Below are 22,516 nucleotides of genomic sequence, written 5' to 3' on the forward strand. Positions count from 1 at the left end.
TCAACAGGATGAAGATGATGTGATTAGATTATGGTATCACGAGCACCAACGCGTGTACCAAGATCGTCTTGTTTGTGCTGAAGATCGACAATGGTTTGTTAAGTAAGTGCATCACACAATAACTATTGACCTATCGTACTTTTGATACAGACTATAGATTAATAGAGATATTTTTGCAGTTTGCTCAACAAAAAGATAAAAACTGAGTTTGGTAAGAAACATGAGGATGTGGTCGGGGGACGACTGATGCTGTTTGGTGATTTCATGGATATTGGTGCTGATGACAAGAAGTATATCGAAATTACTGATAAGGACGAGGTTACTTGATAACATTCTTTCTTATTAGAAATATAATTTTATATAAAGTTTGGACTATTTTTGAATTATAATCCATATTCTTCCAGCAAATGTTACTAGTTAGTTAACTCTTTAGTTAATCCTGTACGATCAGCTTGTACTAAATCTTTTTTTATTATTATCTCTTATTTATCTTCTTTATTTTTGTCTCCTAGATGGACGAAGTGCTATCTCATTACCTGAATGAATACAACCTATCGTCTACTGCGCCACTAGATTTGGTTCTGTTTGAAGATGCAGTGGCACATCTCTGCAGAGTGTCACGTATTATGCGTCAACCTATGGCTAATGCACTGTTACTTGGAATGGGCGGTTCTGGTGAGTTATTAAGCTATTGCATAGCTTTTATTGCGGGCTTTGAGCGCGGCGACCGAATCGAGAAATTCCTTAACGAAAATTCCTAACACCTTAATTCGTCAACTTGAAAACAGATGGCAGTAATACACATTTTTTTAATTTTATTTTTTAACAACAATGTTGATTAAGACTGATGTTTAATATGTTTATGCCACTAGGGGTCACCCATCTAACATCCGACCTCGACAAACGTTGCTTAACTTACGTTTTAGTAATTTGAATGTTGATTACAACTGTTATTTTAATGTTTTTGTCACTAGCGGTCACCCATCCAACATCCGACCTCGACCAACGTTGCTTAACTTACGTTTTAGTAATTTGAATGTTGATTACAACTGTTATTTTAATCGTTTTGTCACTAGCGGTCACCCATCCAACATCCGACCTCGACCAACGGTGCTTAACTTACGTTTTAGTAATTTGAATGTTGATTACAAGTGCTATTTTAATGTTTTTGTCACTAGCGGTCACCCATCCAACATCCGACCTCGACCAACGTTGCTTAACTTACGTTTTAGTAATTTGAATGTTGATTACAACTGTTATTTTAATATATTTTTGTCACTAGCGGTCACCCATCCGACTTTCGACCGAGCCCACCATTGCTTAACGTACGTTTAAGGAATTTAAATGTTGATGTTTTTAAGCTATTGGATAGCTTCTATCGCGGGCCTTGAGCGTGGAGACCGAATCCAGAAATTCCGTAACGAAAAAAACCTAACACCCTCCACTCCGACCGGCACAGCGGTGATAATTTTTAGTAGCGATCTGTGCGCCTCGGGGCACACACGCCAGTTGACGGGTTAATGACTTTTTGAAATATCACGCTTGCAATTTGCATAAGTTGATAAAAAATGCTATGCAATAGCTTTACCGCGGCAGTCTCCGAGTGCCACAAGTATTTTTTTTTTCTCTTTTTCTATGCAGCTATAGTTCTTGAGGGGCAAAAAATAATTCAGTAATTTTTAATTTTGAATTTGTAATAAAAAAAAAATATGGGAAAATCATAACATATATCTTTTAAACTTGAATTTTAAATTAATTTATGAGCTTTAGTTAAAACTTACCATATATTATTATGTTAGGTCGCCAGTCATTATCTCGTTTGGCGGCAAACATGGCAGAACTTACGTGCATACAGATAGAAATCACTAAGGCTTACGGGCAGACGGAATGGCGGGATGACCTCAAGCAGACCATGCTTAAAGCTGGTGCCGAGAACCGAGGAACCGTCTTCTTGTTTTCAGATGCTCAGGTATATCTTGTATAAGATTTCATGTATGGGATATGTGATGCATCTTTTTATTTTCTATTACTGGGCACGGGTTTTTGTATAATTGGTGCAGGCCTGGAGTATCTTTCACCGAGTTATTTCAGAGTAGATTTGGGAAGGGAAAACTGATTAGTGGTCAATCCGTGTTAAATATTTTCATACGATCCATAAGTTCCCCGACAAGACTTAACGATAGTCATCTAATGGTATCATCTATGACCAAAAGCTTAGCGGTATTCCCTTTGAATCTTTTATACCATTATCAGTTATCCAATTATTTCACGATGACGCCCGAAATTTTTAAATTTAATGGAACGATTAAGATACACAAGTCTGTACGTGCATTGAGATATTTTTTATCATACACGTGGCTTTCATCAGATAAAAATGGAATCGTTCCTCGAAGACCTGAACAACATCCTGAGTTCGGGCGACGTGCCGAACATCTACGAGGCGGAGGACTTCGACAAGATCTTCATGTCGGTGCGCCACGCGGTGATGGAGATGGGGCTGACGGCCACCAAGACCAACCTGTTCGCGTGCTACCAGCGCCGCGTGCGCAGCAACCTGCACATCGTCATCGTCATGAGCCCCGTTGGAGAGGTGAGAGTTGTTAGAGAAATGTATAGGGAAATGTCGAATGGCAAACAAACCTCTTTGTTGCATAATATAGATTTAGTAGACGAGCGTTTAGTTTACCTGACAGTAGGGAGGCAACCACCCATTTTAAGATTTTAGCGGATATTTGAGAATCAACTTCAGACAGGATGAAAGTTCTATTTGAGGTCGGTTACAGATACGTTGCTAACGCTGGGAACAGAGCACAGTAACGTTTAACGCTGTTATTGGTCAGAATAGGCGAAGGAATTCCTGTATCTTAAAAAAGTCGTAAGAGTAGGTTTCCGCCGAGTTGGTAAAGGAATCATGATATCTCTATAATAAAAAATTGTTAGATAAATTTGTTTATTTTTAGATATTCCGCGCCCGTCTCCGTCAGTTTCCCTCCCTTGTAAACTGCTGCACTATCGACTGGTTCAGTGAGTGGCCAAAGTCCGCCTTGGAATCTGTAGCCAACCATTTCTTCCACAATATGACCGAATTGCAGACAACCGATGAGATTATTGACTCTATGGTCGTGAGTATCAAATGATTCAATGATTGAGAAATAAACTCCATTATGTAAGTAGTCTATGGTCAGTTACTGTACACATAAATACAAGGTATACTTACACAGTGGAATACTCGTACGTATCACATGTTCAGTGTGTACACACACTTAGATATTCAGTGTTTAGTTTGTCGTTCACCGGTTTATTTAATTAGCGACGAATTCGCAACGTTAGATAATTGCCCGGTCGATGGCTATCGGTTCACGGTTCGCTGATGTCAATTTATTTGAAATGAACTAATTCTAGTTCATGATTAATTATGTATCTATCTGCTATGTTCCTATCTGGCCAGAGCTTCTTTAAAAACCCGATTCTCTAGTATTTATGTGGGATTGCTTGTTTATAAATGTATTGATACGTAAGGAGTGTGCGACCGGACAATGAATGGAGAACGGATTGAGGGAAGGGGTTTGTTGTAATAATAAAATAAAATTTTAGAGAATTCCGAAGACGTTTTCATCATCATCTCTGTACATGTTTTAACACGTTCAGTGCCAACGACTCGATATAAATTTCGTTCATGTGCTGGCGACTCGCTAGTCGAGTCCAACGTTATATATATGTAAATATAGGCGGCACTACAGAAGGAATTAATGAAATCGTATTGGCATTGAACGAACAAAATCGTCATTAAGTGAATACAAATGATTGTTCAGTAGCGTACGTATTGAAACTAGACATTTTGTACCAGTCGGTGTGTTGCTTCGCGCACCAGAGCGTGGTGGACGCGAGCTCGCGGTTCCTCGCGCAGCTGAACCGCCTCAACTACGTCACGCCCATGTCCTACATGGAGATGCTGGGCGCGTACGCCGAGATGTTCAAGAAGAAACAGAAGGCGGTACAGACCGAGTCGAATGCGCTCAAAACTGGTTAGATTGTTAAAGTGTTAGGTCAAATAGTTTGTAGATAGGAACTCGGGTTATGGAGTTTAATTCTAAATGTCAGGTGGTTCATAATGTCATATGTCATACATTATGTCCTCTTCTTTATAACACTTATAGTGTAACATTCTGTTTCATTCATAGCGAGGTTTTCCATTCTTATATTCCTAGGGTTCTTATATTGCTCGGTGTAGTATATTGTATTGCTTTAATAGCTATAATCACTACTACTGAAATATATTTGAAATCTGATAATACACTATTATTGGAACTTCATGACTGATAAAACAGGGTTGAACAAGTTAAACCAGACAGAGGTGGAAGTAAAACAGTTACAGATTGAGCTGGCAGAGCTCAAGCCGCTGATGGAGAAGGCTGCCGAGGAGACCAGGAAAGTCATCGACCAGATCGCTATTGACACAGTATGAATTACTTTTTATTTGTATTGAAGTTTTAATAGAAAAAGTAAAGTCATAAAAGTTAAATAACAATAATTATTATAGGCAATAGCAGAAGATGCCAGGATTAAAGTAGAGAAGGAACAAGCTATAGCTGAAAAGATGGCAACGGAGACTACAGCAATGGCAGAGGATGCACAAAGAGACTTAGGTACTCGTTAAGCTTTGTACTTAATATGTTTTTATACTTAATGGCGATTTTTTAGAAGTAACTCTAAAGTTTGGTATCTATCATGTAATAAATATATATTCAATATATTTGAAAATTAAATATTTTGAAAGAAAATTATGTCAAAAAACTTTAGTCTTTCCTTCTATATCCCCGGTTAACTTTTTCACGTGACTGTCTTGTAAACTCACTCAAACGATTTTTACATCAAAAGCAATGTGTGTATCCAAAAGGAATAAAGAATTCATCTGAACATGCCCAGACACAGGTCATAAGCAGACAAAATATTCTATACCATCATAAAATCATATTTTCAAATCATCATCACCCAAATCCTCGAGAGCTCATATCAGACGGCACTTGCGTACACCAGACGAGGCGATGCCGGCGCTGCGCGCGGCGGAGAAGGCGCTGCAGGAGCTGAACCGCAACGACGTGGTGGAGGTGAAGGCGATGAAGAAGCCGCCCGCCGGTGTCGTGCTCGTCATCGAGTCGCTCTGCGTCGTCTTCGACATCAAGCCCATTAAGGTGATGGATCAGTTTGTATTGTAGGCAAGGTAGTGGTAGTTCAGTTGAGGTATTGTTGGCGAACTATAATTGAGTAGATAAACTTGGATTTCTCACGATTGGAATCGAATTTTAAATACCATGTCATTATTTTCGTGTAAAGATTTTTGAAGTGCTAATTACAATTTTTTATCCACTCTAAAACACGAGTGGGGGTCTAACGACCAGGATAGTCCAATAGTTCTAAATACTTAAACAAATAAATACCTTCATAAGATTTATTTTCTGTTTAGTTGTAAAAATTGCGTAAACCGCAATTCATTAATCAATTCTCTGCCGTTGGCCAACATAGTACAATATGGCTTTGTATTGTGAACTCGTGCTCAATAGATTAAGAGATTACTATCTATTGGGATAGTTTGTCTTTTCCATGGACGAGTCGTAATGGATTGAAAAATTAAAGACATTTTTTTAAATAAAAAATTAATATCACTGTAGGAACAAGGAGCATCGTTCGGCGAGAAGGTGCTGAACTACTGGAAGCCGGGCTCGGCGATGTTGTCAGACCCGACGGCGTTCTTGGATTCCCTCATGAAGTTCGACAAGGAGTCTATAACCGAGGACATGATCAAGAAGCTCAAGAGATTCGTGGTCAATCCTGACTACGAGCCTATGAAAATTCTTAAGGTTATATTTGAGGTTTTTTTTTTAATGTAATAATATCTATCAATGGAGTTAGAAATATTATTAAAGATGTTTAGAATTGAGACAAATTAAAAGTAACATAATTTTTTGAAAGCTTTTTGGACTCAGCGTAAAAGATATTAAATATTTAAATGGCGTTGCATATAGTGTGTAGAGCAATTAAATGAATAATTTCATCAAATAACAAAATTTTACCCCCTTTAATTTTTTTTTTGTTCAATATGCAAATTTAATACTCAGGTGTCGAAAGCCTGCATGTCTCTGTGCATGTGGGTGCACGCGATGTACAAATTTTATCATGTGAACAAGGCAGTGGCTCCCAAAAAGGAGGCTCTAGAACGTGCTACGAAAGAGTTAGCGGCAGTTGAAGGTAAGTGATTGACTAAGGCACTAAGTCGTTATGGGAAATGGTGGCTACTAATTATTTATTATTTACCTTCTGAGTAATGAGATGAAACGGACTTCCCATCGAACATAGCAGAGCAGAGAGAATGTTGCACGCTGTACAGATAAAAATATCTTATGAACGATAAGCACAAATTGCTAGATTTTTGTCAATGTATAGTCTGTTTAGGTCAATATATAGTCTGCGGCGTGGTGAGTCCCTAAGAGAACTGTTTCCCACTATTAATATATTGACGGTGCATAGTCAATACATTTATGAAAATATTATGTATGTAAGGAAACACACTGATATGTTTGAAAAAAATAGTAACCACCATAACTTTAATACCAGAAATAGAAATAAATTAGTAATTCCTAAACGTAGATTATGTAAGGTGGCTAGATCTTTCGTGGGCAACTGTATTCGCTACTACAATAAAATACCCGACCACATTTTGAATCTCACAGAAAAAAAGTTTAAACATGTCGTTAAACTAACGCTATGTAAAAAAGCGTACTATAAAGTAAGTGATTATTTGACTGACAAAACGGTGTGGTCTGAATTAGCTCCAGCTCCACATGTACCATTACGTTAAGTTAACATTGTCAAAAACATTTTTTTTAAAAGATGTGTGTTATGGAGTTTCTTTCGCCGCTTCTTCTCCATAACGAAACACCTTGTGAAGTGGTGGTAGTTGCTTTGACATTCAAAAAGTGATCTGTAAAGAACCTATTTTGAATAAAAAATTTTGATTTGATTTGATTTGATTTGTTTGTGCGTATAAAACAATATTTCATGTAAGTCGTGATGTTATCAAAAAATAATTTTCTTCTAGCTATGCTCGCTAATGCGAAGGCGAAAATGCAAGCTCTTCTGGAAGGTATCGCGAAGTTGAACGCGTATCTGCAGGAGAAAGAAGAGGAGAAACGGAAGATGGAGGAAGACATCAACCAGTGCCTCGCCAGGATGGACCGCGCTAATAGGTCTACCTTATCTTTGGCTAGCAGATTTCTCTGCCATATTGTTTTAACTGTAAATTTAAACCGTTAGAATAGAATTTGTTAGACTCCCTTATCGAAAGCGACCAGTATGTCCATCCGGATCAATTTCAATAATTTTGTGGGACTTAAGTACTAATGTCGTGGTCAATAAGATTAAATTAGGTTTAGTTCACTCATGTGATCCTGAAACTTGTAAACTAAGACATAATATGTTACATAGTTGCAACGGATGAACGAAAAAAAAGTTAAAGTTTTCCTGTATTCTGGTAACTTATGCACGTAACAATATACCTGATCATTTGCAATTTTATTATTATTATTTTGTTCATAAAATTGGTTCAGAATTGAATCAATTTAATGTCCAGGTTGTTGAACGGCTTGTCGAGCGAGAGAGTCCGGTGGATCCGCACGATCAAGGAGCTGGGCGTCGCCAACATCAACCTTATTGGCGACATCCTGATTAGCGCGTGTAAGGCACACATTTACATCAATTATTACTTCTTATTATTAATTAATACTTATTTTCTAAATTTCACTACACTGCATTATAGTACGTTAACTGTTTCACAGTCATATTTGCTTTATTTTTCCCTTAAACAAAGTATTCAAATCAGTACAGGTTATGTAGAGGAATTTTTAGATCAGATTACCGGCCCATTACGTTCGAAAGACATTGTGTATGATATTTGAAGGGTTCCGTTTTTTTTGTTTTGACGGGCGGAATTTTTATTATACAAATTGATGTTTTGGTACACACCTAACATTATTTATCATGCAGGTGCCGTTGGATACATCACTCCCTTTACAGACGAATATAGGAGGGAGTTGCTTGGGGAGTGGATACATCATATGGAAGTAATTTTTACGAATTATATTTAAAATTATTAATGTAGATTTCCAAGTAATTATCCATGTTTTCAAAATTATTCGTCGCTAACAAGTTTAGATTTTCAAAATTTAAACTTAATGAAATTGTCCGACTAATTTTGGTTCTATTTGGAGTTCACCTTCATCAGCTCTTCTATCTTTTCGCTTATTATTTTTCTAACACGTTAAACGCCATGGGGGTCACCGGTGACCTCACCCTTCCTCTACCATAGCGCCATGGGGGTCACCGGTGACCTCAACGTATAGTCATATTCAAACTACTTTTTCTCGCCGCCGGTCATATTGACTGTTACTTTATTCGTACTCCGTGACCGGTACGGCGCTATAGAACTATACTGCGCAGTGGGACAAACATACCTTGTAAGGAATTGAAAAAATTGAAAGATAGCGAAAAAAGTAACCAAAATAAAAATTCAGGATATATAATTCGATTGGTCTTTATTATTTAAACGAAAATTAGCAGTCTTTACTTTTCAATATCCGATTCTAGAAGAGAGTCATTGTTTATAGAAGCGTTCGAAAAAGAAATTTCTAAAGCTTTGATTTGCTTCCATTCATCCTGCGTAAATTCGAAGTCCTCCATAGCTAAATCCATATCTAAAGGCTCGCACATTAACTATTCAATAAGAAAATGATGATAGCTAAGATAGTAGGAACGTAATTGAAGTAACACACGTTCTATCACCATACTACTGGCACTACTGGTGTAGCGGGTGGCCGGCGGGTGTGACCGGCGCGGCGCCTGGTACCGGAAAATATATTTTCTGTATTTGTTCGCCATGGGGTGCACCGGTGACCTCAGCTATGTATTTGACTGTAACTATGTAATACATGTACAGAATTGAATAAAACTTATTTTCTATACGTATCGTAACATAATAAAAAAAAATACGACCAAAAGTATTTTTACGATTTTTAATTTTTTCTATCGGCGTTTAACGTGCTAAAGATGACCAAAGGTTTTTGACCAAATATTCGTGGTGAAATGTTAAGGAATTAACAATTTCAGGAAGTAGAAGTCCCTCACACGTCGGGTGCAACCCCGCTGTCTACTTTGGGCGATGCGGTGTTAATCAGGCAATTAATTACTTTCTTTCAACTAGTGCGAATGGTAGTAGGTTTACCATTCTTTTTAAAAATCTCTCAGGTATGCAGATTTATTATGATGTTTTCCTTCACTGTTAAAATAAGCAATATTTAACAAAACAAATTTGCATTTTAACCACAGTATTTTATTCCATTTATATGGAATGTCATCACTGTATTTTTTTTTTTTTTCAAAACCCTCAAAAAATGTATAACTTCAATTATTATATTTGGCAAGACATTTACCTATATCAGTATAATAGTTAAGATGTTGTAAGCAGTAGTGTTGTCGCAGGAACTGGCAGATGTACGGGCTGCCGCGTGACCCGCTGTCGGTGGAGTCTGCGGTGCTGATGTCCAACTCGCGCCGCTGGCCGCTCATCATCGACCCGCAGACACAGGCCAACAAGTGGATACGGGCGATGGTATACACAAATGTTTTATTTCCAACTTTGACTTTCCGTTCGTCTACTTGATTGTCCAGCCTTATCATCTAGAAAAAGATGTACTTGTGGACTGTGGTCCAGAGGACAGTGTCTTTTAAAGCATTCCTCCTCTTCCATTCGACAGTCCAGCCTTATCTTCTGGACATGAGTTCAATTCTGGAGTTTGACCAAGAGGTTTTTGTCTTTTAGAGAACTTAAACCTTCTCTGTCTATCCAATGGTTACTTGCTATCCTACTTCTCTAATGTAGATTTCAAAATATTTCAAAGACATCATAGATAAATTATAACCCATATATTTCAGGCATTTTTTAAATAGGGCCTACTGTACTTATATCCTTGTCAGATCAAATTATAGTTTAGCCAATAAAGTTGCACAGACATTTGATGTATGTATTTAATTTTCTATTACTATTAAAATGACAAGCCATTTTGTTTTAGGGTAAAATTGAAGGTTTAGTAGTATGCAAGCCAAATGACAGAGACCTATTGAGAAATTTCGAGTCCGCACTTCGTTTTGGAAAACCTGTACTTCTCGAAAATGTTGGACAAGAACTCGATCCCGCATTGGATCCTGTGTTGAAGGTAAGGAACGAAATATTAACTCATAAAATAAGTATTCAAATTAGCATACTTTATGAATTCTGAGATTAGACTCTTGCATAATATTATCATTGTGCTAAGGATTAACATGACGAAAATAATGTAGAAATCTAATCAATAATGTAGAATCTAATCAATATTTTCTAAATTTCTCAATAGATAATTGTCTAAATTCTTGTAATAAATGAGTAAGATAAAATAAATTAACAGCGACATAAAAAGTTAATAAGTTAAATACAGTGCTCGATGTCTGATTTCCGTAACATTCATCTACCTATCAATAATTCGGGCACGTTTTTGTACAAAGTTCGATAAGTTATAATTGGGTAACATTTTTCCGTCTACTAAGTTTCCTAATATACATTTTAATTTACCTTATCGTATCTATTTAGTGCTTTAATAATACGCTTTCGAGCGAAAATTGATCCAGCAAGTGCTTAAGTTTGCTTATAACTTGGCTTAACTAGGATATAGCCAAACTGTCCAGGCATCTAAGTTTCGCATTAATTAAAACTTGTTGTCACAACAATTTAGTTGCTATGTAAATTTATCTCATAGCGAAGATAAGTTCACGTGTCGATCGAAGATGGTAGTTTAGGGGATATGCTTGATGAAGTTGAAGTATGTAATTAAATTTTAAATGTTAATGAAGGATATGAACAATATGCTACTTAATAGTTTCTGCAGTTGCACTAATTGAGTAATCATAATTCTTTATTTGCATACAATAAGGTTTACAAAAAGTCTTAAAACTAGAAATCTTCGCTTATTTTGCATTGTTAGCGTGCAAGTTTTTATTCAATTATGTATTAAATTGAATTATTCATTTTGTTTATTTCTAATTAGAGTGATTATTATGTGTTAAAACAAAAAAGTGATTTATGGTAACGCTATGTTTATGTGTATGCGAAAGTCCCTAGACTAAGACAAATCTAGTGATTTCTGAGCACTGATAGTGAGCACTGATCTACCTTTTGACATACCCAGCGTCAATATTTCCGTCAAGCGGGCCAGCTGGTGCTGAAGCTGGGCGACTCTCTGATCCCGTACATGCCGGGTTTCCGCCTGTACATCACCACGAAGCTGCCCAATCCCAAGTACACGCCAGAGACTTCCGTCAAAGTGCAGATTGTTAACTTTGCGCTGGTACCCAGGTAGAGTTAGTCATTGAATCGATTTATCCTGTACTATTTAAAATTTATATGAAGGTTTTTTTCGTTCGATTTATAAGAAGCATTTGGTACGTAGTATTCCTCTAATCCCGACGTTATAACATATTAAGAGTGTTCTACGAGAGCGCATGTTTATATAGAAAGTTATTAAATTTCATGCACCTCAACAGATATTAACTTGCCCGAGTCGACTATGAATACTGTTAATATTTAGTACAGGATTTATTCATGTAGTTACTCATAGAGCGATGTGTCATAGCTGAAGTCGAAATTCGAATACCCTTAGTAGTAAAAATATGATTAAAGCTTAACAATATTTAGAATGAGCCAAATTCTTTTCTCAGTGGCTTAGCCGAGCAGTTGCTATCAATAGTGGTGGCCCAAGAGCGACCAGATCTAGAGGAACTCCGCGGCCAGCTAATCGTGTCCCGCGCGCAGATGTCCTCGCAGCTCGCCGAGATGCAGTCCGACATCCTGTACGGGCTGTCCAACAGCGAGGGGTCCCCTGTAGACGATGTTCCTCTCATTCTCACCCTCGAAGCTATCAAGATAAAGAGTGCTGAGATTTTGGTATGACTATTGAACTTTTTACTTATTGAAGATGGGAGAAACCTTTGTGGTTCGACTCTGGCGGGACCACCGCCACATCTATTTCTCACTTATAACAGCGATGTTGTGCGCTCCTGTGTTCTGGTTTCTGATGTGGTAAGCGAGATATTTTTCCGAGGCGTTCCAGCTTAGTCCTCAGGGGTAGCGGCGCATCTGTGGCCGACCTCAGGTAGGAATATCGGAATCCTATCTGGGGTTGATTACAGACCATCAGGTAGACGGCATGCTCGTCTGCTACACCCATATTATAAAAAAACTAAACTGACTTTACTGATACATATAAACTTTATCGTATATACGATAATGTGTTTACTCAGGGAAATATCGTAAACCGTATTAAACCGCAGAGAGCTGATTACATTTTAAACTTCATACACTTAATCCAATAGTGCTCAAGAGTTAATCAAAGGAGTTATCGTATGATTCGATTTAATAATCTTCTTGTCAGTTAAATTGTCTATCAGTCTTCTGTATTTCGTTGCTATAATTTCTTAATATAATCGGCATTTAGAGCCCCTGGTGTCATCACAAAGCGTTACTCTATATTTCTTGGGTGTATCACAATAAAATAAATATTTAGAGGAAGATGATATACTCGTACCTTCATAAATATTTTATAACAATGACAATTATTGGAAAGTCGACCACAGATTAAAAATCACTCCTCTACAAATTGTTTACAATAATTCACTTTAAACCATGTTTTTTGCGACCTAGATAAAAGTGGAAGACATAGAGAAGACGTCCTTGGAGATTGATGAGGCGCGTCAGGGCTACGTGCCGGTGGCCAACCGCGGCCAGATCCTGTTCTTCTGTCTGTCGGGCATGGCCAACGTGGACCCCATGTACCAATACTCGCTGGAGTGGTTCGTCAAGCTCTTCATACGGGCCATGGCTGAAACTGAACAGAACGGTAAGTACTTGTAGGATGGCGTGGGATATTAATTAATTAACGATGTCAGTTTTGTCGATTATAAATTTATCCACTTCGAACAGGGTTTCGTTCATTGTTCCGCGTAATTTTTACAGGGATTTCTTATCTCTAAGAATAAATTGTTTTTGTTACGATTTGTTTTGTAATTTATTTTTGAAGTTTTGTAATTGTTTTTTTTTTACGATTTTGTATCTTTACTGGTAACCGCTGGATTCAAAGGGCACGGGACCGGTTGGAGTGACGCCAATTAGAGGAGGCCTATGTCCAGCCGTGGACCTCAAAAGGCTGATGGATGTATGGATGGATGGATCTTTACTAACATAATAACATCATCGTGATTATTTTAAAGTAATGATTGCAAAAAACATGCGATTCATCTGGTTGGCTCGTTCTTGACTTGACCATATGATTTTATACCACACATGTATATCAAGTTGTAAGACCTCATGTAAGTCCTTACTAGCTCATGGACCATGTATCATATTGTCATATTGCCAACAGAGGACATAATCGAGCGCGTGGAGATCATAATAGAACACTTCACGTTCCTGCTGTACCAGAACGTGTGCCGTAGCCTGTTCGAGCGCCACAAGCTGCTGTTCGCGTTCCTGCTCTGCGCCAGGATCCTCTTGGATAGAGGCGTCATCAGATCAACTGAGTTCAACTTTCTGCTCAACGGCGCTAAGATAGAACAGGTATTATTTTAAGTGGCATTGCATTAATAGTATTAATAGATTATTACACTTGCCGAAGAACGGTTGAAACCTACATCATATTCAGAATGAAAAAGTAACACCTTGAAAATTGGGCACATGCTGGATTTTTCCGATATTTTAAATACTTAGCGCTCGTCTTGTCTGACTTGATTTTTCCTTCGTTAATCTTAGCAAAGACTACACATCCACTTTGTATTTTTCCTGGGATAACACAATAAGCAATCTAAACGATACAAATAGATAAACATTTATTTTGCAATCTGGTGATCCCACTCAAAAAATGTTACATTGTAAACTTTTGGTATTATTCGTATTCAAGGAGTTGGATAACCCAGAACCGAAATGGATATCGGAGAGGATGTGGCTGGACATGCAGCAGCTGGCCTCGGTGCCCACCATGAAGGAGTTCGTCGACGACTTCCCCAACCAGACCAAGTTCTTTAGGACTTTCTATGACGCTATGAATCCTCATAAGTAAGTGTTGATTTGGAACTTTTGATTTATTTACGGTATTATTGATGTATTTTACGTAAATGCGAATTAGCTAAGTGTATTTTATTAACTTTATTCTATTTAAGTGGGTAGTAGTGGAAAACCGATTATTGGATCTATAAGCGAAGATTTATAAAAATTGAGAACAATTTATTCACATTACATTTCAGACTGCCTTATCCAAAGCCACTGGACACTCAATTGGATCAATTTCAGAAATTACTTGTGTTGAAGTGTCTTCGTCCTGACAAGCTAGTACCGGGATTACAGGTTAATTTCTCCACTTTATAAAGTGTACATAATATCTTAAATACTGAATATTATATTATGTATGGAGCATTCAAGTCCTATTCAAGTTTTTATTATCTTTTTCACTTTGTGCTAAATATCAGTAAGTTTAAAAATTGAGTTCTTATCTGTTTTTTGGTATGTTCATCGTCTTTTCATACAGAACATGTTTTGTTACATACATTACATACAGTCATTCATACTGCAGTAGGTATATAAATTATACATTCAGTATTTATGCGCATGCTATATGCATATTGCATGCAATGAAAGGACATTCTTCTTCTTCTTCTTAAGCGTTACACTCTTGTCAGAGTGGTCGTGGTCATTATTTGGTCTTGGAAAGGACATTACATACATGTATTTGTTCAGGACTACGTGGTGACGGGTCTGGGCGCGCGCTTCGTGGAGCCGCAGCCGGCCGACCTGGCCGCGCTCTACGCTGAGTCGGACCCGCTTGCACCCATTATATTCGTACTGTCCACTGGTACTGATCCAGCAGCAGGTAATGTTATGGTTTAAATTGATTGAAATGGTATGATTATGTATAATGTTTGTTATATTATCTTCTATTTCTATATTAACAAATTTACATTTTACCACCACGGAAAACTTTAAAATTATGAAGCTTTTTCGGACGAGGATTTTTGTAATAAAAATAGAATTCACGAATATTAATCCTAACATTCATGAATTCTATCTTGTCATGTCATGTATCCATATGACAGAGATCAGTCTGATTTTACTTTCCTTACGATTTGACTGCAATATCTTTAATCATTGTGTTAGATTTGTATACATTTCAATTATTTCGATAACTATGATTTGCTGCTTTTGTTAGATCTATTGAAATTCGCGGACAAGATGAAGATGGGCAAGCGGTTCGAGAGCATCTCCCTGGGACAGGGTCAGGGGCCGTTGGCCGAGGCCATGATGAAAGTTGGCTGCGATTTCGGCAATTGGGTATTCTTCCAGGTAAATATTGTGAAAATAATATACTTATAATGATTGAAGATTTTTAATTAGGTTGTCTGGTAAGCAGGCAAATTAGGCCCAGATAAGCTGATTCATTTTTTATAAATATTGTTTAGTAATTGTTCGCCTATTTCCACCTCACAGGAGTTTAGTCTTACTAGTCTAAGGAGCGCGGTGGTAATGCCTACTTATACGAGTCGTTCCAACATGTTATTGGTTCAACGTGTATGTAGTCTACTTCAAATAGCCAGTCTCAGTTAGTCAGTGTTCATTTTAGTTTAGGAGTTTAGTAACAAGAAGTTTGTCTGGTCAGAACTGCCACCTGTCCCCGTCGTGGATGCCGGTGCTGGAGCTGAACGTGGAGCAGATCCAGCCGGAGCTGGTGCACAAGGACTTTCGGCTCTGGCTCACCTCCACGCCCTCGCCCTTCTTCCCCGTGGCGTTGCTGCAGAACGGTACAGACACGCATAGTTAGGCAAAAACTTTGGCTCAACGATATATCTGCAAAGAAATATAAGAATCCTATGGGTTGTCTCATTAATAAGTCTATAGAAAAGTGACTTAAGTGAAGTTTCTAGAAAAAAAAATACGTCAATGTGTACTATTTGTCAAATTCCTAATTAAGTGAAACGAAATGAATGTCATCGTTATTTATACTTAAAGTCAACAGTGTTTCATGAAGCATATCTCATCAAGTATCTCTGATGAAAATCTGCTAGTAGAAATACAACTGCTATGATGTAAGTTGTGAGTAATAGTATTTAATAAAATAGCCGTGAAGAAAACTTTTATATCGCAGGGTATAAAATGACCGTGGAGCCACCGCGTGGGATCAAGGCAAACTTGCTGAAGGCTTACATGAACCAAGTGCCGGATTTCAACGATTACTTCAACTCTAGCGATTCCAAAGTTCCCAACTTTAAGGTGAGACCAATACGAGTGCGATTAGTTTAATAAGTTTTTGTATTTGTTCTAATAGGACTAATAGCTAATAACGCTTTGCTAAAAGTTTCGAGCTGGTAAATTTCTATTTGGACGTGGTCATCAAAAATCAAGCATAGAGACGAGGGTGGAGGGAGGAGGGGGAACTGCTTGTCTGTCATCACGATTCTTGCACGTGATGCATGTGATTCGCATATTTTTTACTATCCACACTTTTCAAAGCAGACTACAGCAGCGATGGACACTGGTTCCAGAAGTCGAAGTGACTGTAGGCACTTTATCAATGTGGTAATCTCAATCACTATTGACCCCGTATGACAGAGTAGTATTTAAAGTCGGTGGTGGCTTTGAACTGTAAACTACGAACTTGTTTTATTAATTGCGGCTGCTAGAACCAAAGTGGCCTAACTGAATTTTAATGACTTTTGGCCTATCTGTATTTACTTTTCTCCATTTAGGCTACTCTAGTTCTAACAGCCTCAATTATAATATGTGACCAAGGTCACGGTGAAGGTCATGTAGGTTAGTGTTCGAAGAGACAATTCAAAAGGCAGAGTAGTGGTCGGATATGCTGAGTAGTGTACAAAAACCGAGCATATGCCGCAGTGGCTGCTGTTCTCGCTGTGCCTGTTCCACGGCGTGGTGCTGGAGCGGCGCAAGTTCGGGCCGCTCGGCTTCAATATCCCGTACGAGTTCACGGACGGCGACCTGCGCATCTGCATTTCCCAACTGCACATGTTCCTCACTGAGTACACCGAGGTGCCGCTTAGGGTGAGTCTCTAGTACTTAAAATTGTTATTCGTCAATTTTCGGCAATATCTTTGTGTGTAGAAAATATATTTTCTTTGACAACATTTATATACTTATGAATAATCAGCCGAGTATCTCGACGAACAATGACGAATACAAATACATGACGCGATGAACGGACTTGCGTCGTTTTGAGTATCAAATACATCACCATATTCGCGGCTATTTGTCTCTGCTCGGCGAGTATCTAATTGTTGCAATACGAAATGGTCGTACATATGGTTGTGTACCAGATGCTGACGTACACGGCGGGGCACATCAACTACGGCGGGCGCGTGACGGACGACTGGGACCGGCGCTGCCTGCTGTGCCTGCTGGCCGACTACTACAGCACCGCCGTGCTCAGCGAGCGCTGGATGTTCGACGAGAGCGGCGCCTACAAGCAGGTCACACGAGCATACAGTCCACCTGATGATAAGTGACTACTGCCATGGACTGGTATGGTAAGGGTGGAGTAAAGTAGACATGGTATTTCTCCCTTACCACACCGTTCCAACTAGAACACATCGCCGCCAAACACTGCTGTTATTTGGCAGAATAGTTGTGGCGATGGTGCCGCCGGAGTTAATTTACAGATGGTCCTACCACCTTTAGATTGGCTGTGTCCATTTTAGCGAAGTGCTTCTAAATTGTCTATTGCGGAGTGGGCATTCGGCAATAACTTTTTTTCTTTTTTTTTTTTCTTTTTTTTTTTCTCTAGGGGGAAACCTTCAAAAGGTACCCGACGACGTGGGAGCGACGCCGGGTTATGTGGGATTTTTACCGCACTAAAACCCCCCCGGTGGCCGTCCTCAACGCTTGTTGGAGAACTCCAGGATCTCCAACGGAACACAACCGCAGCCCTCCAAGCGCGATGCCCAACGGGCTCTACCCTGGGGGAGCAGTTTTCGCTCCTCCCACACCATGTATGTTTACGACGGTATGCGACCACACATACCGCCGTCCTTCCCGGGGTAGCTTGCTGGACGGTTCGAGCTCCCACTCTTGCCGTCCGCAACCCCGGAAGCCCCCTTTAGTCGCCTCCTACGACAGGCAGGGGATACCGTAGCCCTATTCTTGTCCCGGAACTACAGATTCGGAAATTACCTAGATTACCAATACAAGATTATAATTTTTTTTTAAGAAATCCGCTTCTACAGTATACTTAAATAACAAGTTTTCCACATCAGCAATCGGTGTCGTCATCTATCGACGACTACACGAAGTACATCCGCACGCTGCCGCTGAACGACGACCCGTCGTTGTTCGGGCTGCACAGCAACGCCAACATCAGCTACGCCATGTCCGAGACCAGCACCTGTCTCAGTGAGTGTAGATCTATTGCAATTCCACCGCGAGACACGAGTCTCTTTTGGTATGACATTGGATAGGCTAGGTAGTGGCGTGACTATAGGGCAGGACTGGCAAAATGTGAGCTCAAAAGTGATCATAAAAATAAACAAGGTCGAGAGTCAAGAGTGTGGCATTTCACTACCTATTTTTCTATTTTGACACATTTATTTACTCTTACACATCTAAAAGACGAATCTTCTACGCAAGAACCAGTATTTAAAATACTAAATGGTAGGAAATACAGAGTGCAGTGTTGATTTTGATGCCATTTTGATCCACTCTTAATTCTCATCATTTGACCCAAACGTCCCGAATGAAAAATTACTTTGAAAGTTAGGTATCATTTGATCTTGAATTAAAGGGTTTTAAACTATTCTAAACATCTGGACCTTAGATGAAATTGATGTAAAATTAATTATGACTTCAATACAAGAGATTTACAAATGGTAAATACAATATTTTAGATACACTCCGCAACCTTCAGCCAAAAGAGGTAAGTGGTGAAGGAGGGCTCACAGCAGAAGAAATGACAGAAAGGGCTGCCAAGGATATCTTGCAAGTGATGCCCGCGCTACTCGACCAGAAATACATTGCTACTACGTAAGTAGAGATGTCAATAATTGTTCAACTGTACTGCTAATTAAATAACTTTGGTTTAGGTTGACAGTATTACAATTACTCGTTAATAAAGCAGTGTACATGGTTTTAGGTTGATATTTTCAATCAAATTGTTCACGAGCATGTTAAAAAAGTAAATAATAAGCAAAAAATTTCATATAAAATCGATGATCCGGCTCCAAGGACCATACTTGGTGCAATAGTTACGTTTACAATTAGCAGTACACCTAGCAAAGGGACTACTTTACTGACTTACTCTAGACATAATGGTCACCATATTGGGCATGTAAATTCGTTCTAGTAACTAAATAGGTCTGAGTTCACTTTTTATGTAACTTTGATTCACCATATCAGGTATGGGTATAAGAAATTTATTCGTTCTTAAATAGACAGTTGAAACTATTGTATCTCATTACATTCTACAACTCTAAATATGAACAAGAACGCCACGTACATCCGCAACAATACAAACTTTAAAAGATAACCGTGTACGACATAAAGTTTTCGCTCAGGACAAATCGAATTGCGCGTCATCATAAAAACTTGGTGCCTCGGACAGCGCCGCGGGGACGGTTGCAAACTCGCTTACGTGCTCGGGGTTTTAATGTCGCGCTTGTTGCAATTACGGTGCACTTTTTGTTTATTATTATTATAACTGCGAAACTGCGCTGGACGTTTTGTAGGTTTAATCTAATGTCGCCTAGGGATAATGTGGATTAATGTGCTGGTCATCTATTCTTTAGGCTTCAGTGCTTGACCTTTTCTTTATCTTTCTGTACGTTTGTTTTACTTTTTAAGGAATTACGTTTGATATAACGATCACTTTTATTTTGAATGTTTATGGGAACTATTTCAGTGACCATGTATGTTCTATGTAACATAATATTTTAACAGGTATCCCGTATCGTATAAAGAATCGCTCAACACAGTACTGATACAGGAAGCCATCCGGTACAATAGATTGTTGGGTGTCATCAACAATTCGCTCAGGCAAGATAACGAATTATCATTAAATATAGGTTTATCACTCCATTATTGTTCCTCATTTAGGCATGGGTCTTCTCCTAAAACATGAAGGGCATATAACATACTCTAGTTTTCTATATTTATCTAATTATAAGATACGTATAACTGATAATAAAGCTTCAGTATTCTCTACTGCTTCATTCACCTTGTGTTATGTAGACAAGTTTTCACATTTTTTAATTCGCTATGGAACAATTTTAAAAGAGGTTTGTTGGTAAGCTGGCCAGTATTATTTACAGAGATCTCTTGAAAGCCCTGAAGGGTCTGGTGGTAATGTCGGAGGCGCTGGAGAGCATGGCGGGCAGCCTGGCGCGCAACGCTGTGCCTGTCATGTGGAGCTCCAAGGCATACCCTTCGCTGAAGCCCTTGGGTAACTACCATAATTTCATTGTATTACTCGGCAAATGTCTATTGCTCATTTGAAAAACATGATTTTGCCTAACGCCTAAATTGCCTGACATGCTTGAATGTTTCGTAAACGACTACTGATTCCGAAAAACTCCGTACGTAGCCCAAATCATAGCTAAGACTATTCAATGATGTCACCTTTCACATAAAAATATTAAATAATTATCATTTAACTCCTCACGCAATATTTGCACCGTTAAATGATGCTTGATGATTTTGTACACTCCAGCTGCGTGGGTGAAGGACCTGTGCCTGCGGGTGCAGTTCATGCAGCAGTGGACCGATGGAGGGATCCCGAAGGTGTTCTGGATCTCCGGCTTCTACTTCCCGCAAGCGTTCCTCACGGGCGCGCTGCAGAACTACGCCAGGAAACACGTGATCGCCATCGACACTGTCGCTTATGCTTTTGAGGTTACACTACCTTTGAATCCTATGACAATTTTACTTGATGCACTTCTATGACAATACACACACATATAACTCTAAAATCAATTCTCATGTGTTCAGGCTTTGCCTGGTCCACCACCGAAGAAACCTGATGACGGATGCTGTGTGAGAGGATTATATCTGGAAGGGGCGCGCTGGAACATGGGGGACATGTCTCTGGAGGAGAGTCGGCCTAAAGAGCTCCACACAGGTCAGCATCTTCTATCTTATTTATGGTGAAATTGGGTAGTATAAGAATTAGCGAAAAATCTTAAAAGGAAACACGTGGCCGGTTTTGATGAAAATTAAAAATGTGTCATTAAAATATAGGAGTAAAACAAATAATCTGTGTTATTCCACTATCGGATAGTGAAATGATTATTTTTTGAAAATGGGCTTCGTGATTTGTTTTGAAGCCATCCACGCACACTTGATAAATTCACTATCATGTATATCATCACGACATCTACATGAGTAGATAAAATCATCACATCATCACCATCATCATTACTATCAGAATGTTTCCCATCTCCGTCCGTTTGCAGAGATGGCGATAATCTACATGAAGCCGGAGCAGAACCACAAGCTGGCGTCGGGGCTGTACGAGTGCCCGACGTACAAGACGCTGGTGCGCGCCGGCACGCTGTCCACCACCGGACACTCCACCAACTACGTGATGACCATCGAGCTCGCCACGCACAAGCCCCAAGCGCACTGGATCAAGCGCGGCGTTGCGCTCTTCTGCGCGCTCGACTATTAGCCAATTACATAGTATTTGGATATGATTACGATACTGTGGCCAATTTGGATATTTTGTAGTGAAATATAGAAATAATAAAGTATTTTGAATTACTTATAGCGATTGTGTTTTGTTGTTGGGCCAGTGCTGAAAAAAGTGAAAATGACAAAAAACAATAACACCGTGAAAGCTGTCAGAAAATGCAGGAAGTAATGAGTAACTAACAAATTAAACCCGATCCGAGATGTCAGGGTGAACTTATACGCCTGATATCTTACCTGAAAATCGACATCATGACATGTCAATTTTTTGTATGAAAGACGGAAGTGAGGTTACTATTTAATATCCATTCCATATTAATTCAAATAATCGTCTTTGGTAGACAAAAAATGAATAGTTATTGATATAGTCATCAGTGTAAATGTCAGTGCAGATAGCTATCAGGAAAGCACAATTACAAAAAAATATAACGCCATGAAAAGTGATGGAAATCTTTGAAAATACGACTAGAGGTACGAAGGTGAAGTAGAGGTGAACTTTTTGATTGATAATATTTCTCTATTTTGATTTTAAACCATAGAAGAGCAATTTTGAGTTAAAACGTGGGTATTACGTGATAGAAATATATGAAAAAGCGTCCTTTTTTGTTGAAATATTAACTTCTAGATAGTGGAAAAACTATTAAACATTACAACGGGAAAATTTACTAATGCGTGGTAGTATCCGATTAACAATACTAACGTAAC

The 22,516-nt window shown here is 38.8% G+C and overlaps 1 protein-coding gene across 1 annotated transcript in view; it reads left to right on the forward strand.

The window, feature by feature from the left end:
• The window catches only part of LOC140754415 (dynein axonemal heavy chain 1), a 39,176-nt gene extending 17,350 nt beyond the window's left edge, over window positions 1–21,826 (forward strand). Inside the window, exons 49-85 of the mRNA XM_073089420.1 lie at window positions 8–102; window positions 180–318; window positions 513–675; window positions 1,800–1,969; window positions 2,369–2,590; window positions 2,961–3,122; window positions 3,848–4,025; window positions 4,329–4,459; window positions 4,541–4,646; window positions 5,038–5,192; window positions 5,670–5,858; window positions 6,117–6,246; window positions 7,097–7,244; window positions 7,628–7,731; window positions 8,041–8,117; window positions 9,160–9,227; window positions 9,532–9,661; window positions 10,122–10,265; window positions 11,271–11,437; window positions 11,800–12,025; window positions 12,782–12,977; window positions 13,500–13,693; window positions 14,034–14,188; window positions 14,377–14,476; window positions 14,867–14,999; window positions 15,336–15,469; window positions 15,783–15,924; window positions 16,269–16,393; window positions 17,018–17,182; window positions 17,455–17,607; window positions 18,391–18,526; window positions 19,018–19,153; window positions 20,066–20,161; window positions 20,437–20,567; window positions 20,835–21,016; window positions 21,113–21,242; window positions 21,577–21,826. Of these exons, the coding sequence (XP_072945521.1) occupies window positions 8–102; window positions 180–318; window positions 513–675; window positions 1,800–1,969; window positions 2,369–2,590; window positions 2,961–3,122; window positions 3,848–4,025; window positions 4,329–4,459; window positions 4,541–4,646; window positions 5,038–5,192; window positions 5,670–5,858; window positions 6,117–6,246; window positions 7,097–7,244; window positions 7,628–7,731; window positions 8,041–8,117; window positions 9,160–9,227; window positions 9,532–9,661; window positions 10,122–10,265; window positions 11,271–11,437; window positions 11,800–12,025; window positions 12,782–12,977; window positions 13,500–13,693; window positions 14,034–14,188; window positions 14,377–14,476; window positions 14,867–14,999; window positions 15,336–15,469; window positions 15,783–15,924; window positions 16,269–16,393; window positions 17,018–17,182; window positions 17,455–17,607; window positions 18,391–18,526; window positions 19,018–19,153; window positions 20,066–20,161; window positions 20,437–20,567; window positions 20,835–21,016; window positions 21,113–21,242; window positions 21,577–21,791 (5,427 nt within the window). The 3' untranslated portion in view covers window positions 21,792–21,826. The remainder of the gene's footprint in view (window positions 1–7; window positions 103–179; window positions 319–512; window positions 676–1,799; window positions 1,970–2,368; window positions 2,591–2,960; window positions 3,123–3,847; window positions 4,026–4,328; window positions 4,460–4,540; window positions 4,647–5,037; window positions 5,193–5,669; window positions 5,859–6,116; window positions 6,247–7,096; window positions 7,245–7,627; window positions 7,732–8,040; window positions 8,118–9,159; window positions 9,228–9,531; window positions 9,662–10,121; window positions 10,266–11,270; window positions 11,438–11,799; window positions 12,026–12,781; window positions 12,978–13,499; window positions 13,694–14,033; window positions 14,189–14,376; window positions 14,477–14,866; window positions 15,000–15,335; window positions 15,470–15,782; window positions 15,925–16,268; window positions 16,394–17,017; window positions 17,183–17,454; window positions 17,608–18,390; window positions 18,527–19,017; window positions 19,154–20,065; window positions 20,162–20,436; window positions 20,568–20,834; window positions 21,017–21,112; window positions 21,243–21,576) is intronic.
• The last annotated feature ends 690 nt before the right edge of the window (window positions 21,827–22,516 follow it).

This window comes from Epargyreus clarus, unplaced genomic scaffold, assembly GCF_041222505.1.
Source record: "Epargyreus clarus isolate Ecla_fem2 unplaced genomic scaffold, WU_Ecla_fem_2.2 ptg000029l, whole genome shotgun sequence".
NCBI lineage: Eukaryota > Metazoa > Arthropoda > Insecta > Lepidoptera > Hesperiidae > Epargyreus > Epargyreus clarus.